This window comes from Cryptotermes secundus, unplaced genomic scaffold (genome assembly GCF_002891405.2).
Source record: "Cryptotermes secundus unplaced genomic scaffold, Csec_1.0 scaffold135, whole genome shotgun sequence".
Taxonomy (NCBI): Eukaryota; Metazoa; Arthropoda; class Insecta; order Blattodea; family Kalotermitidae; genus Cryptotermes; species Cryptotermes secundus.
This window is the reverse complement of record NW_019730104.1, coordinates 833066-848310: the sequence shown is the minus strand read 5'-3', so window position 1 is coordinate 848310 and position 15245 is coordinate 833066. Positions and strand designations below refer to the sequence as shown.

The following is a 15245-nucleotide window of genomic DNA, read 5'->3' as shown; positions in this document are numbered from 1 at the left end:
GTTGCCTAGGAAACACGCGACAAAAGTAAAGTTGTCGCTGTGCTTAACTACGATTAATTCAGCACTACTCCATGAAGGTGTATGGGGAGAGTGGATATATAAATCCACATTTTCTTGACATCGGCACTAGCTGGAGTTGAGTTGTCGGTTTCGCATCCTTGCTGCTTTACCCCCGGGGAAAGAACCCTCTGGAAGACGTGGAGAGGAGAAAATTTTGATCCTACCGGGACTTGAACCCCGACCCCTCCGTCGTTCAGGCCGTAGCCAGTCGCTATACCGACTACGTTATCCCTTCTCCACCTGAGCTTCGGTGCTAGCGTAAAAGAGCCGCAGTTTATGTGAACGATGAATTACGGTAGGAATAACATATCTTGACGTTTGGCGAGAATTAATAGTGTATGTAGCACCAGCAGCAGCACTAAACTTCGCCGACAAGCGGCGGTCGCTCGGTCGGTATAGTTCTCTTGCGGACTAAAATCACGGAGTTTTTTTTTTGTAGCAGCAGCAGCGTTAAGAAACCGATGTGGGAATGGACTGCGTAGGAAGGGAATTCAACTATTTCATAAGAATAAATTAATAAGATATGAAATGAACAGTTATATGCAATCATTCCCCTAAGAGCAGGCGTTAATTTCTTTTTACGATAAGGAATTCGTCTTTGTAATAATATTCGGAAGAAGTTCTCGAAACATATTTTTGGAAGTCTATTACATGCGTCGCTCTTTGTAGCATGTTTATGTGTTTTATGGCTGATAGCAACATCTGTAGATACCCTCTTACATTTTTCCTACCGTGTATACGCGCGAAACAGTCGACTTGCTTACAAAACACGTTTAAGCTGTCAGAGCTTTGCGTTTAGAGAAATCCAGGCAGCTTCATTTTTCTGGATATATACTTTTAAAGAACTTATACACATAAAAACTATTTTGCGAACTTTGCTACCGTAACCGCTGGAACGACCACTACCTCTTGTATCGGCTTACGAAGTGACATGTTGTATTAAAACACTTTGAATCAGAAACTGTATATGAAACAACAATTTAATATATATTGTTACACTTCTTGTTTGAGGTACTATGCTACAAGTCGGAAGTCCCGATGAGGTCATTGGATTTTTTTTCAATTGACCTAATCCTTCCAGCCGCACTATGGCCCCGGGGTCGACTCAGCCTCTAACAGAAATGATTACCAGGAATTAATTAAATAGTTTTCCTGGGGAGTAAAACGCGGCCGGCGCGTAAGGCTGACAACCTTACCGCCATCTTTGAGCCGGTTGTCTAGATAATGTGGGACCCTCGACGTCTCACAACCCTATGGGTCTTCACGGCCTGTTACAGGGATAGCTTTACTTTTTACTTACTTTTAAGTCTACTAAAACGCTGGAAGTTGTAATACAAGAACGCAAAATACTTTTCCGGAGCTGAAATGAAAACGAGAAAGCTCGAATTTGTCACTTGTCTCCCTGGCGAAAGCCTAACTTGTTTATACTGTGACATATCCACTTGAAGCCATAAGAGATATCCGTTGCTAGGGAAAAGTAAACATGTTTCCTCGGAAGTTAATACATGAATGCAACAATATAGGAACTGTTGTGGGCGGAGTATTCTATGCCATCCGCGCCGAGATTAAATAACGAGGTCAGCTGGGCAAGAAGTCTGCAACCCCGTGTGGAGGTAGGGTCGAATACCTCCACCGTGACACTGCGAGTCGTAGGAGGCGAGACGAAAAGGGAAGTTTCAAATCTGAGACAGTAAAATATGGCCGCGAGTACCAAGGACTCGGACCCGAGAAAGACTGCGCTGACAAGGGCCAGCAGCATATACAAAAGGCAGACTCGTCCTCTCGTCAGAGATAGCGCCCCACAGAAACAAGACCGTAACTGTCAAACAGTAATAAATATCGAGTCATGAGCCTGAGATGGGGCTCGACAACAAGACTTACTGACTGACTGACCATCAGTCGCAATATGACTTTAACTTTGACTTGAAGCAGTCTGCAGGTAGTCTTCATTCAATCCGAATTCCGAATATGAGGATTTTGTGAGACACTCTCCCTCTGGCGGAGGCTTTGGCGTGGAGGCAGAGGAATCTCCATTGTTGAAAGCCGTTATGTAGCAACGTCCAGTGAACCCGTGGTTAACTGAGAAGAGTAATGTGGGTACTGCAGATTTGTAAAATATAGTTGCGAGTAGTGTAAGAGTCCAGTAAATGCAGTTATCAATCCAAATCTCGTCTTCAGTCACTCATGTACGTGACAGTATTATCGAGACCGAGCAGCAAGGAGAAAAATAAAAACGCAACACCTACGTTATCTGAGATAGAGAGTCAGCATATTTTAAACCGACACAGATTACGCGGAAAGCTAGAAGCAAACAATTAAGCCTTCTCGTAACTATGATTTCAATATGCGTATATTGCCCGAGAAGTATCAAATCTCGACTGTCTCGGATAAATATAAGCAATGATTGCAAGAAAAATGTATAGAGCCCTAGAACGCTAACCGCTGAGGTTGTAAACGTGGGGTTTGATTCTATATTTTCAGAAAAATGTGGCCCTTCACCAAAATACTTGTTTCATGTGAGTTCACGAACAGTTTGTCTGGGCGCACATGACATTTGATTTTGAAACTTGCAGCAGCGGACATGAACTAGGCAACATAGCACGACTTTTTATGTACGATATCAGTGGTCACGACTGAATCGTCAAGATCGGTCAAGAGATACGATTCCTACTATAAACACAAGTGGTATAGGAGTTAGCATGTAAGTGGGACAAACCGCAGGTTGACCGACGAAATTTAGGGATTTGGTTGAACGGATGTTGGCTACGACTCCCGGAAAATAAACCAAAATTATTATGTAGAAGTATTTATAATTCATTCTCATATGTATTGTGTTCAGTTAATTATTATTTAATATTATAATGATCTTGTTGTTTATGGAAATTATATTAAGCGCAATAGATAATTTATTTTCTACGGAACTACTTTCTGTATCGATGACTAGCGTAGTGGTACAGCGGAAGGAAATATAACAACGATGTGAATCCATTCCGTGTGCAGGAGTAATAGGTGAAAGTATGTGATTGTTTAATGTTGAAGTGTTTTGTTCTGTGTTTTATGCCGTTGCTATGTAATGATGGTATTCGTACCCTGTTGGAGTTAATATACGCAACGAGAAATATGCATGTTAAAACTTTCATATGAGGACGAAAGTATATGCAAGTTTCATTATTCACTGAAACAAGTAGTTACAAAGTATTGATCATCTAGATTGGCTTGGAGTTCCACTTTATGAAAGGTTAGTGTAGTAGATTTTATTATTGTTGCTTAAAACTGTACAGTATGCTGTTGTTCGTAATATAGAAAATGTACGTTTCGTAATATCGTCGAGAGCTGTCAACTGTTAGGTTTTTATAATATTTTTTTGTTTGTTTCCCAACATCTTCATTGATTACACATTTTGATTTGGAGTAATAGATATTATTTTTGACATTTGTGTTACATTTTGCCCATATTGTTAATAATGTTAAACCTGTTGTTTGATAATGATACGTTGACGGATACGTAAAACCTTGGAAGTATATTTCCCAGACAGACGTAACATCCATGCATATAAACCTCTGATGTGTATTTACATTTATTTGGCCCCGGAGGCTCGTCGTATTTTGAATGGAATATACTCTACATCAATCATGTAAAATATCTGGGTGTAATCTTCAATAAGAGGATTACATTGAGACTGTACATAGAAATGATTGAAGCCAAGGTCTTCAGAACATTTATTAGAATCTACTCTTTATTAAAAAATGAACGTTTAAGCGCTAATATTAAACTAACCCTACATAAGGCACTGATCAAATCAGTAATGACTTATGCTTGTGCCGCCTGGGAATTAGCAGCAGACACTCACCTCTTAAAATTACAGGGCCTTGAAATAGGTTGTTTGCACCACTAGAAATTTCCCAAGATGCATACCGGTCCACGATTTGTGTACAGCTTTCAGCCTTCTGGATGTATATGATTCTATAACAGAATTGTGCATAAGTCATACAGAATCATGAAAATGAATATGTTCTTGGTATAGGAAAAGGTGAAGCCAGGCATAGAAAATATAATAGGCTTAAATTTGCCAGTGGTCAAGCTTATGACCATTCAAGTGACTCACCTGCTGTTATAGAATAAGATACATAAGATAGGCATGATCTGCTTTGCAAAGCCTATGCGGATAGAGGGCTTGTTTATAGTGCAAAAGGAAGAATTTTCAGTAACATTCTATAAGTGTAATACGTACGCTTGATGAAAGGCCAAGCATATTCATAAGAGGGAAACAAATTTTCTCATCAGAGAGAATAATACATAAGGACTATTACCGCAGGGGCTCAGTGGAAAAAGAAAATCTCTGGTCGTGAGTCTCAAGAGGCTTGACGCCAAGATGATCTGATTGGCGGTAAAGTGCCAGTCACATATACTAACTTTGACTTTGACTATTTCCATTCAAGGTTCAGTTGTTTCAGGGTTCTTAAGTAACAAGAATAATGTGTAACGTGAAACGTGTGTAACATGCATATATTCTGAGTTATATGAAGTTCTGTTTGCAGCTAATTTTTTCCTTGATAGGGGAAATTATGGGAATTTATGTTTCTTCAGCTAAGATAGGACTGGGAGTTAATTGAAAGGGCTTTGTGGCCACCACTGGGGATTCCTGGGTGGAATAATTCAACAAAGATTTGGAATTGGTCTTCCTTAAGATTTTGTTTGATGTAGTTTAACTCAGGGAGGCTAGTCACTTGTATCAGATTGTGCTGATAGGCTATAATTCAGTTGACTATAAGGTACTTAAGTATGCTGTTACATGCACTTCTTTACAGTACAGGTTGTAGTACTTAGACAAAGATTTAGTGACACAGTTTAATTCAATTACACGAGTTCACTGTTTAGTTTTATGGGAGGTAATACTGAATAATTCACACTTTCTGTATTAACGACCCCAGATGTGTTGATATTTAATTTGTTTAAATTTCAAAATAAATAAATTCTGTAACTTTGATCCAAAGAATTATGCATTGATTCCCTAAATGGTTATATAGGATAATGTTTTAGAATTTGGCTGGAGGAGCACTAGGGCATGTCCATCTTCAGTGATAGAATATTACAGAGTCCTTTCAGCCAGCCTGCTCTGAAGAAATGTCTATCATTATTTCCAAATTTCTGAATGAAGGATGCCCGTGTTCAGATTGTAATTGGCTTGCTTGAACAGTTAAGGAGGCTATGAGAGTCTCTATTCTCCAATTAGAAAAGATCAAGTAGTAAATCCCCTGTGTTCACATATGGGAGCTACAAAAACTGTGTTAGCATCTTCTCTGAGAACTCTCACTGACGAATTCATGTCCTCTGCTAATGTCAGATATTGAATTTCTCTGAGGAGCTGACATGGCAGCAGATCTCCTGTTTTCCAGTTAACCGAGTCTTGCTTCCTGTTGTACATCAGGATGCAAGGTTTTTTAATAAGCTGCTTCTTTGAACAACAAATGGGACTAACTCCCTCACATATTTAATTAATAAATGTAAAGTTGTCCTTGAGCTTAACTGATTAAACACTCTGGCATGGAGGCATATGGGGAGTGAATGTATAGATCCACATTTTCTTGACCTCAGCACTAGTTGGAGGTGAGTGGTCAGCTTCATGCCCCTTCTGCTTTACTCCCAGGGAAGGAATCTCTGGTACCCATTGGATAGGAGGCTAGGTGGGCCCCAGAGCTGGTCTGGATGCAGTGGAGGAGAGACCCAACCGGGACTTGAACTCCGACCCCTCGGTCATCCAGCGTGTAGCCAGTCATTATACCAACTACACTATCCCGGCTTCCATATTTAACTAAATGATATCCTTATTTAATTAATTACAGAGATACCAGTCACATAAAATTAATTAAAGCCTACTCTAACTTGGACTGATACACATCATAGAGACCCGTGTAATAGACAGATTGAATTTCGATATTGTTCTCATACTGTGCATGCTTCTTATTTGGCCCTTTCAGTGGCCATCAACAAGTCACAGGGACAGACTTCTGACGGAATCTGGTTATGCCTTCCAAAACCTATATTCAGTTACATGCAACTGTATCGCTCTCTCGAGAGTTTGATCACGGGACTCAGCAGTGTTGTACCTGAAACAGACAAGATTGTTAATTGTGTTTACAATGAAGTATATGAATAAGTAAATAGAATTCTTCAGTATTTAATTAACAACATTTCAGATTGCATAGAATGGCATGCGTTATATTGGCTACAGCAAGTGTAATTAAAACATAACTGCTCTGTTGTAAAGGGAATACATACAGCTTTTTGAAATTAGCAGTAAGGGAATATTTCAGTGTCAGATAGTTAACTGGATGAAGAAGGTTTCACCACACATGTCTTGGTCAGACCTCATAGTGGCTCATCCAGTTTTAGGATGGGAATTTGTTTTACTCACATGTGCCTGCCTGCCTGCCTAGTATTTGGGAAAAAGAAGTAGACTTATGATATCATGCTGTCTGTAACTTTGTTTCTGTGCGTGTCCCATCATTGCTATGCAGTGGCTCAGTAAATGTGTTCTCACGCCAATGAATATAGGCCCAACAATAATTATTATTGCGCAATCTTTTGATGCAGTTACATCATTTACCAAAATATGGGTAGCTGTACTGATAACTACATGGAACAGAGCCCTTGAGGAGCTCATAGGCACATAGCTACCCAAGAAATTCCCTTCCTTGTGTAGTTGTACTAACAAAGCAAAAATATTTTCATATTCTTCTATCAAATTGAATTTTGGTAGTGGTATTTTTTAAGTTTGCATCCTGTTGTGTATATACAGTCAACAGATACAGGGTACACATACAGTGTATGTGATGTTAGTTTTATTTAATTAGTTTTACGTTGTGCAGGGAGATCTAGAAGTCACGCACATTACCCTAAGCAATTATATTTTGCTATTAATGTTTATAACCTTACATCTTAGAAATAGGAAATAAAATCATGTCTTTACAAAATATGCTCGAAATGGCTTCAGCAATGCATGCGTGAGCTCTTTTTACCATATTTGAGGCCAGTTTGTGGAACACCTGTAAACTGATGCTTTTTTTTTTTAATTCGCATAGTGGGTGGTGGAGTCCAACTGGGTCCACTAGGCACGGTGGCCACTGATTGGCCTGTTGTAGCCTGCCCCGGGTGATTATGATGATGGATAATTTGGTGGAATGAAGATTGGCAGGGGAAACGGAAGTACTCGGAGAAAACCCGCCCCAGCGCCACTTTGTCCACCACAAGTCCCACTTGACCAGACCCGGGATCGAACCCGGGCCGCCACGGTGGGAAACCAGCGACTAGCCGCTTGAGCTATGGCGCGGCCCTAACTGATGCTGTTAATCGCCGTCGTAATGTTACTCATGAGGTCATCCAGTGTATGCGGATTGTTTTTATAGACAGTTCCTTTGAGGTACCACCAAAAGAAAAAAAATCTGCAGGTTACAAATCGGGCGAATGCGGGGGCCACAATCCTTTCGAAATGAGACGGTCACCGAAAAACTCGCGCAAGAACTGCATGGTTTCATTAGATGTGTGACATGTGGCACCGTCTTGCTGCAACCTGCACTCTTGTTCATCAACTTCAAGAAGCGCAATAAACTGTGTAATGATGTCTTGGTACACTGGACTGTTCACTGTTGTTTCAAAGAAAATTGGGCCAACTATTCGACGACGTGATACAGCACGCCACACTCCAATTTTCTGACATTGCAATTGCCTTTCATGTAACACATGTGGATTTTCAGATGACCAAATCCTATTGTTTTGACTGTTCACGTAGCCACTAAGGTGAAACCACGCTTCGTTATTGAAGAAAACCGGATCAAACTCTTTAATTCCATGGTTTCCAACAAATGCCCGAATCCATCTACAGTACACTAAGCGTTTTTCTTTATCCAGGTCCTTCAGTTCCTGCACACAGCGGACACAATATACACGAAGGTGTAACTTCATCGCTTTCTGAGCATTTCCATATGAAATCCCTGATTGCGCCGATGGTCTCCTCAGGCATTTTGAAGGGGAACGCTGCAACATTTTCGCCACATCATCCAGTTTAGCCTCAGTGAAAATGGCCGGTTTCCCGGATCTCTTCCTACCTGAAACTGATCTATATTCCCGAAATCGGTTGATTATTCTCGTTATCGTCGAATTGTTAGGAACTGCAGAATCCGGATATTCCCGACGAAAGTCATCTGCGACACGTGCATAAGAACGACTGGCGGGATAATGTTCCACAATGAATACTAGTTCTTTGGAAAACGACATGTCTGTCACGCAATAAACAAAGCTATACTGCAGACGTCGTATGACCGATACACGACAGATGGCGTTTCTCCTCGTTGTTAGTACTCCTACTATCTAGCGGTAGGGGTTATAATTATATTAACTGCAATACAATTTATAACAACGTTTAGTTTGATGTGCGCAACTTTTTGATCTCTATGTGTTTATATTGTGTCTTATATGTGTACTTGAAACAGATTTTGCAAGACGTTTGTCTGTAGAATTCTTGTGGATGTGTCTCTGAATGTGTCTATGTGTGGTCACTGTGTTATAAAATTCGTTACCATGAAATTAACACTGCCAGTATCTCTCTTTTTTTCCAAATCGCTGTAGGCTTTTCTTCCCCGACACTGTACAGGTGTAGTATTTAGAAGTGACAGTCCTCTGACGCGGAGTAGGAGAAGTATTGGTAGTGGCGGGGAGAGCTCCAGCATGCTGACAAGTGTGGAGGGGAATGCAGTACAGGCGTTCTCAAAAGGAAATAATTTCTTACCTCATTGTGTTGCATAGTGTTGGCGGTTTAGTCTCGATGATGTTCACACATCCGATGTTAAGTTTTAAGTGTCGAATGGCAGACTCTTATGCACTATACACTATTATACACTTTTCACTGTTATATACATGAAGGGTTTATTTACATATTACACAGGTCTATTCTAAAGGGGCAACACCGGCAATATCCGCATAGATATCATCTCCACATGCCTGTCTTTCCTCATCACCACCAGATGAATCAGAGCTATCATCAGAACTGTCATCACTATCACCGCCAACATGGAAGACGAACTCCTGTCCTGCGTCCAAAAGGCCTTCCCATACCATTAATTGTTGCTCAGTGTTCCTCACATGTTGGCACCTACGTTGCAATTCTTCTGCAGTTATGAAATCCAATTTTTGGTCTGCCAGTTTAATGACGTCATCCATCTTAAATGTGGTATTGTTTTGAGCAACCCAGTTTTTTACGGTGGCCCATATTAACTCAATTGGGTTGAGTTCTGGGTGATACTGAGGGAGTCGTAAAATATTGTGATTGTGTTCTGCAAAGATTCCAGCTATTTTATAGGAAAGGTATTTCGGTCTGAGTGGTAGGATCATGTTATATACAGTATACGTCTGGATTCCGCAATGATGAAAAATCAGTGTAATTGAAGGTAATAGGTGGAAGGTGATATTTTAGCCAGGATATCATAAAATCTCTTCTTGAATTTGAGTTAGGGGCTCTGTTTAGTTGTACATTATGGTAGGGAGCATTATCGATGACAAGGACAGAATTTGGAGGAAGGTTAGGAATAAGTCGCTCCTTTAACCATTTTTCATAATTGGTGTAGTTCATGTCACTGGTAGTCTCCTGTTTTCTTGGTGGGATTTGAAGCGGACATAGGCATTAGGGATGAAACCTTGCTCTCCCCCTGCATGGATAACAATGAGCCGTTGGCTTTTGGACACAAGGGAGAATAATCCATGGATGGATCAATCACTCCATGCATATGGGGTGGTGTGCAATGAATGAACATAGGTTTCATCCATGTAGATGATTTGGCGGCCCTCTTCCCTATATTCTTTAATTTGCCGCAAATAATGAAGACGTTTGGCTCTGATATTATATCGTTCCACCAGTATTTGCCGATTTTGTTTTCTTCCAGGGGAACCCCAGTTTCGAAATAAATTTCTTTTTTGTGGAGATGCATCCCTGAAAATCTAACGTTTTCTTCAACTTTTCATGAACTTTTTTCAGGGTAGGTCTCTTTTTTTTCGACTATGTAGAAATCATTAATTGTTCTTCGCACCACAGACTCGTTAAAGTCGTCCAAAGTGGCTAGTGGAGATTTCCTACGTCTTTCTTTATGTCTAGGGTCTCCAAACTATGGCCCGCGGGCCACATGCTGCCCGCGATGTGATTTTATCCGGCCCTCAAAATAATTGTGCAGAAATGCGCCAATTGAACTAATTTTCCAATGAGTACAGGTAAATGTGATTCCGAGCGTATTGACCTGACATATTATACTGCAGTTCAGTGGCTTAGCTGTGGAAAGGTTCTTTCGCGCTTCTTTCAGCTCAGGAATGAAATTGATATATTCTTACCAAGAAAAACCATCACGAACCACTTGTATCAGATACCGAGGGGCTTTGGAAATTAGCATTTTTTGCTGATATGGTGAACCATATGAACCATTTGAATTTAAAGTTGCAGGGTGAAAGTAACTTAGTCTGTGATTTATTTGCACTTATCATGGCATTCACAGCAAAGTTGATACTTCTGGAAAGCCAAGTGAAAAATTGTAACTTTGTTCATATGCTATATTGTGCAGAGTTGCACAAAAAGGGTGAAGCAGAATTTCCTTCCTCGTTTGCAAATTTAGTCATTTTTGGTTGGAAGGAACAATTTCGGAAGCGAATTCCTGATTTGGATTCCAGTGCTCAGGAAATTAGATTGTTTCAAAATCCGTTTGACTATGATGCTGCAGATGTTCCAAGTCAAATTCAGATGGAAATTATTGAACTTCAGGAAAATTATCATATTAAAGACAAATACAAGGAAGGAAATTTGACCGAATTTTATAAATTTCTGAACTCTGAGCAATTTCCAAATTTAAAGAAATTTGCTTGTAAATTTATCTCCATTTTTGGGACGACATATCTGTGTGAACAAACTTTTTCCCAGATGAAGTACATCAAGTCGAAATACAGGACAAATTTATCCGATGAACATTTACAGTCGCTGCTTGTGAATAGCGTTTCAAAATTTGAACCTCAGTTTAATCACATTTTAAGAATGCAAAAAGAGTACCATCATTCACATTAATTGTTTTATTATAATTTGTGATGAAAATACATATGAGCATTTGCTGCTACTGTATGTTGTCATTAATATACGATAATTTATTCGTACGTACTTTGTATTAGTTTATGAAATTATGTGCTTTCAATAAAACTTATATACCTAGAGTCATTAATTTCTCAGTTTATCCGGCCCATTGAAAGTGCTGAATTACCTAATGTGACCCGCGGTTCGAAAATTTTGGAGACCCCTGCTTTATGGGATGTCGAAAAGGAAGTGGAAGCCTCACATTCGATATTTTTTGTTTCTCTTATTATTCTTCTGACACTACTTTCCGATACACCTGTTGCCTTTGCTACTTCCACTCCGATGTTCTTCACTGTAATTGTTGGCCTAGCCTCTTTCATATACTTACATACAAGTGTTGGATAAAAAGTAGTGGCAACATTGCTGTAACATGAAACATGTGCTTCAGGTGGCACTAGCGCCATCTGTAGCTGATAGCAGAAGTTCAGTTGAAGTAGTGCAGTGAGTGGCTCTGGTTGTGTTTCATTGAGTTGCATTGTGCATCGTCTTGAAGTGCAGGAGCCCAGTTCAAGCGCCCTAAGAACATGTTTACGAAACAAGAACAATGCTTCTGGATAAAAATTGAAGTTACACGAGGTCGTAGTGCACAAAACTGTTATCAGGGACTGCGAAAAGCATGTGGTGATGCTGCTTCGCCATATCGCACAGTGTCACGATGGGTAAAATTGTTCTGTAAAGGGAGGGATACCATTCAGGACAGCCATCGTTCAGGACGACCCCATGTTGACAACCACACAATTCAGCTTCTTGCTCCTTTGCTGGATGTCAATCGTCGATGGGCTGCATGGGAGTTAGCTGCTGAGGTAGGCGTATGTCACAAAACCATGCTCCACATTCTGCAGGATATTCTTGGATACCGCAAAATTGCAGCGCGTTGGGTACCCCATACAATGTCCGAGGTGCAACAATGGCAACATTATGCAGTTGCACAGGACTTGCTGGACCGGTACCAGAAGGAAGGTGATTACTTCCTTGGAAGGATCGTCACTCTGGACGAAACTTGGGCTCGCTCATACGAACCGCACTTGAAGCGACAATCAAATGAATGGAAGCATCCTGGCTCTCCTCGTCCAAAAAAAATGCGCCCTACACAGAGTAATGCGAAGGCGATATTCCTTGTGGAATATGACATTGATGGAGTGATACTGCACCACACTCTGCCTCAACGACAGACAGTAGATGCTGCTTACTATTGCAGTTTTCTGCATAATCCTCTTTGACGAGCACTCAGGAGAAAGCGACGACACTTGTTGGCAACGAACCCCATCATCCTTCATGACAGTACAAGGGCTAATACTGCTGACGCTGTCAAGGATCTACTTCGCCCCTGGCGATGGGAGATACTACAACATCCACCATACTCACCCGATATGAGTCCGTGCGATTATGAAATCTTTGCCAAAATGAAAGAACCACTGCTAGGGTTACGTTAAAACACGAGAGGAGATTATTCGTGCTGTAGGGCGGTCACTGCGGGACATCAACAGAAGTGGACTCGCTGATGGTGCACGACGCCTTCCACAAATTTGGCAGAAGGTGGTACACATTGGGGGCGATTATATAGAAGGAATGTAAGTGTGGTTACCCCAGGTAATAAAGTAATTTCAGAACTATAGAGGCGTTGCCACTATTTTTTATCCAACCTATGTACATTACTAACAATTTCTCTTGATTGTGAATGCAACACTTTTCCACTCAAATTACTACGTGTAGGTGGCATGTTAAATGAGATAGGAAAATGTACAAATATAAATAAACAAAGAAGAAAATCAACGAATAAAAATAAATAATAAAATAAAATATTAATACAGTAAATAGAGAATAATACACTCAAATACGACTCCAGGAGTCAAAACTTTTTAACTTGACTGTACAAGGAAGACTAATTTTAACTGAACTTAAGACGTCGGCTTGCACTGAAAACAGACGAATGACTAAATCACAACACCCCTCAACTTTCACGAATGGACCTGCCCATCCACTGCGCAGCTTTTCCTGGACTGTCACTTCTAAATACTACAACTGTAGCCTTTGTGGACGGTAGAATATTGTTCACTTAAGTATTGTGACATGTCAACCTGTTATTGGGCGACGAGATGTGGAACGATTACCACGATGACCGATTTTGATAAACAGTTACGTAACAGTGGAACGAGGTTATGCAAACCGCTTCAAAGCGAAAGCCGGTAAACAAGACTTCCGCGCAGGCGCGATTATGTCATACTGCAGTAGTGAGTAGGGGTGACGTGACTAATGCGTTTTCGCAAGTGACGTCACCTCCCCCACCTATCCCATTGCTAGGCAGCGGTAAACACCCCTTCCACGCTCGCTAACCTGTGACGTTACGCAACAGTGAAGCAAGCCGCGTTTTCCCCTTGTCAGATTGACGGTTTATAAGGGAAACTGGAATACCTTTACGCCATAGGTCTTGAGTTATCAGCTGTCACGTAAGAGGTTGCACTTGTGTTACGCTGAGTGCACTTACGGCTTCATCCATTTGCACCCTACCTTGGTTTGTAGGCTCCTGAACTAGGCCTAGCTCGGACTAACTCTGCGTCAGTTCTGCTTGAGATCTACTGATTACGTCTGTCAGTCTGACTGTATAGCAAATGCTGCCTCCAAAGGTACTATTCGCCGCTATCCATTCATTCCAAAGTCGAAGTCCAAGTCACATTGCGACTGTCCGGGGCTCATGACCATATATATTTTTTTCTTTTTTCTAATATGAAAGTTACTGCCCTGTCCATTTGGGGCGCCCTCTCTGACGAGAGGTCGGGTCTGTCAATTGTCAGTCATAGTCTGTGTTAGTAAGTCCATTGTCAGCATTTACATAAATTTACAAATTTAATCTTAATTCATATTTCTGTCAATCCAGGCCCAGTACAGCAGATTTTGCCCTATTTCTACCAGTATTCGTTACCGCGGCAATCTAGTCACTTGAACGGTCGTATGCCTGACCGCCGCCAAGTTTAAGCCTCTTATACTTTCTGTGTCGGGCTTCGCCTTGTCCGATGTTGCAAACATTCGCATTTTCATGATTTTGCATGACTTCTGCTTGTGTCCCAGCGCCACTTTGTCCACCACAAATCCCACTTGACCAGACCCGGGATCGAATCCGGGCCGCCGCCGTGGGAAGCCAGCGACTAACCGCTTGAGCTATGGCGCGACCTTTCTTTATTTATTACTTTGCCCGTAATTTATGTTGTGGATGGACTGATGCTTTTTGTTTTAGTTTTATTGTATAAGTAACATAAAATGTTCTTCCTTTTACCAGAGGGCACTCTTGGAAGTGCCTGTGAGCAGGATGGAAAGTATGATGAAACTAACAACACAGAACCCATTGTCACTGCTATTTAAGTTTGGTATTATGGGGTGGAATGGAACCTGTGCTGATAATTGTTCAGGACATGGAGAGTGCCATAATGGCACTTGCCTGTGTGAGGTAAGACACAAAAATGAAAAGAATGTGGTATAGTAATATACATATCAGAGTAACAATTTGAATAAGACAGGGTTGATATCATTACTAGTGCTTGAAGCTGTAAATTTAGTTACAAAAGGGCAAATGTTGGCTTATCTGTGTTCGTAAGCTTTTTGAAATGTTTTCACAATTATAATATGCTAATATTACCCATAAATTTAGCGTAAAAGTTATATTCACTTACGTTCTTTAAAATTGTGAGAGTTAGAGGCCTGTAAACCATGGGCCCTATTGTTCTTTCCAGTTTTCAGAATGTGAAGAGTGTACGTATATTGATATTATTATCAATGTTATCTGGTCAAAGTCTATTTTATGATACATCAGTATACTGCATGATGTATGCTTTTTCTATACTGATATACTATATCAATGATCATAGTTCTGTAGGTTGATGAGTATATGGCAGTTACTGATATGACGTGACATTGGTGCTGACACGAGAAAGACTTCTGCATATTTTGTAATTTAATCATTAAATATTACTTCATGTGTTAAGGATGAGTAGGAATGGTGGAAAATATGTTAGTATGTGGTCTTGTTTGGAAT

At 40.6% G+C, this 15245-nt stretch overlaps 1 protein-coding gene across 6 annotated transcripts in view; it reads left to right on the top strand.

Annotated features, from left to right (window-relative positions):
• Window positions 1-15245, top strand: part of LOC111866030 — a 56125-nt gene that overhangs the window by 15539 nt on the left and 25341 nt on the right. For 4 of the 6 annotated variants that reach the window (XM_023854528.2, XM_023854526.2, XM_023854523.2 and 1 more), the window contains exon 2: window positions 14493-14660. In XM_023854528.2, coding sequence (XP_023710296.1) covers window positions 14523-14660 — 138 coding nt within the window. In that variant the 5' untranslated portion in view covers window positions 14493-14522. Of the gene's footprint in view, window positions 1-3024; window positions 3299-14492; window positions 14661-15181; window positions 15221-15245 lie in introns of those variants that run through there. The other 2 variants (XM_023854525.2, XM_033752074.1) reach the window with 2 other exon arrangements.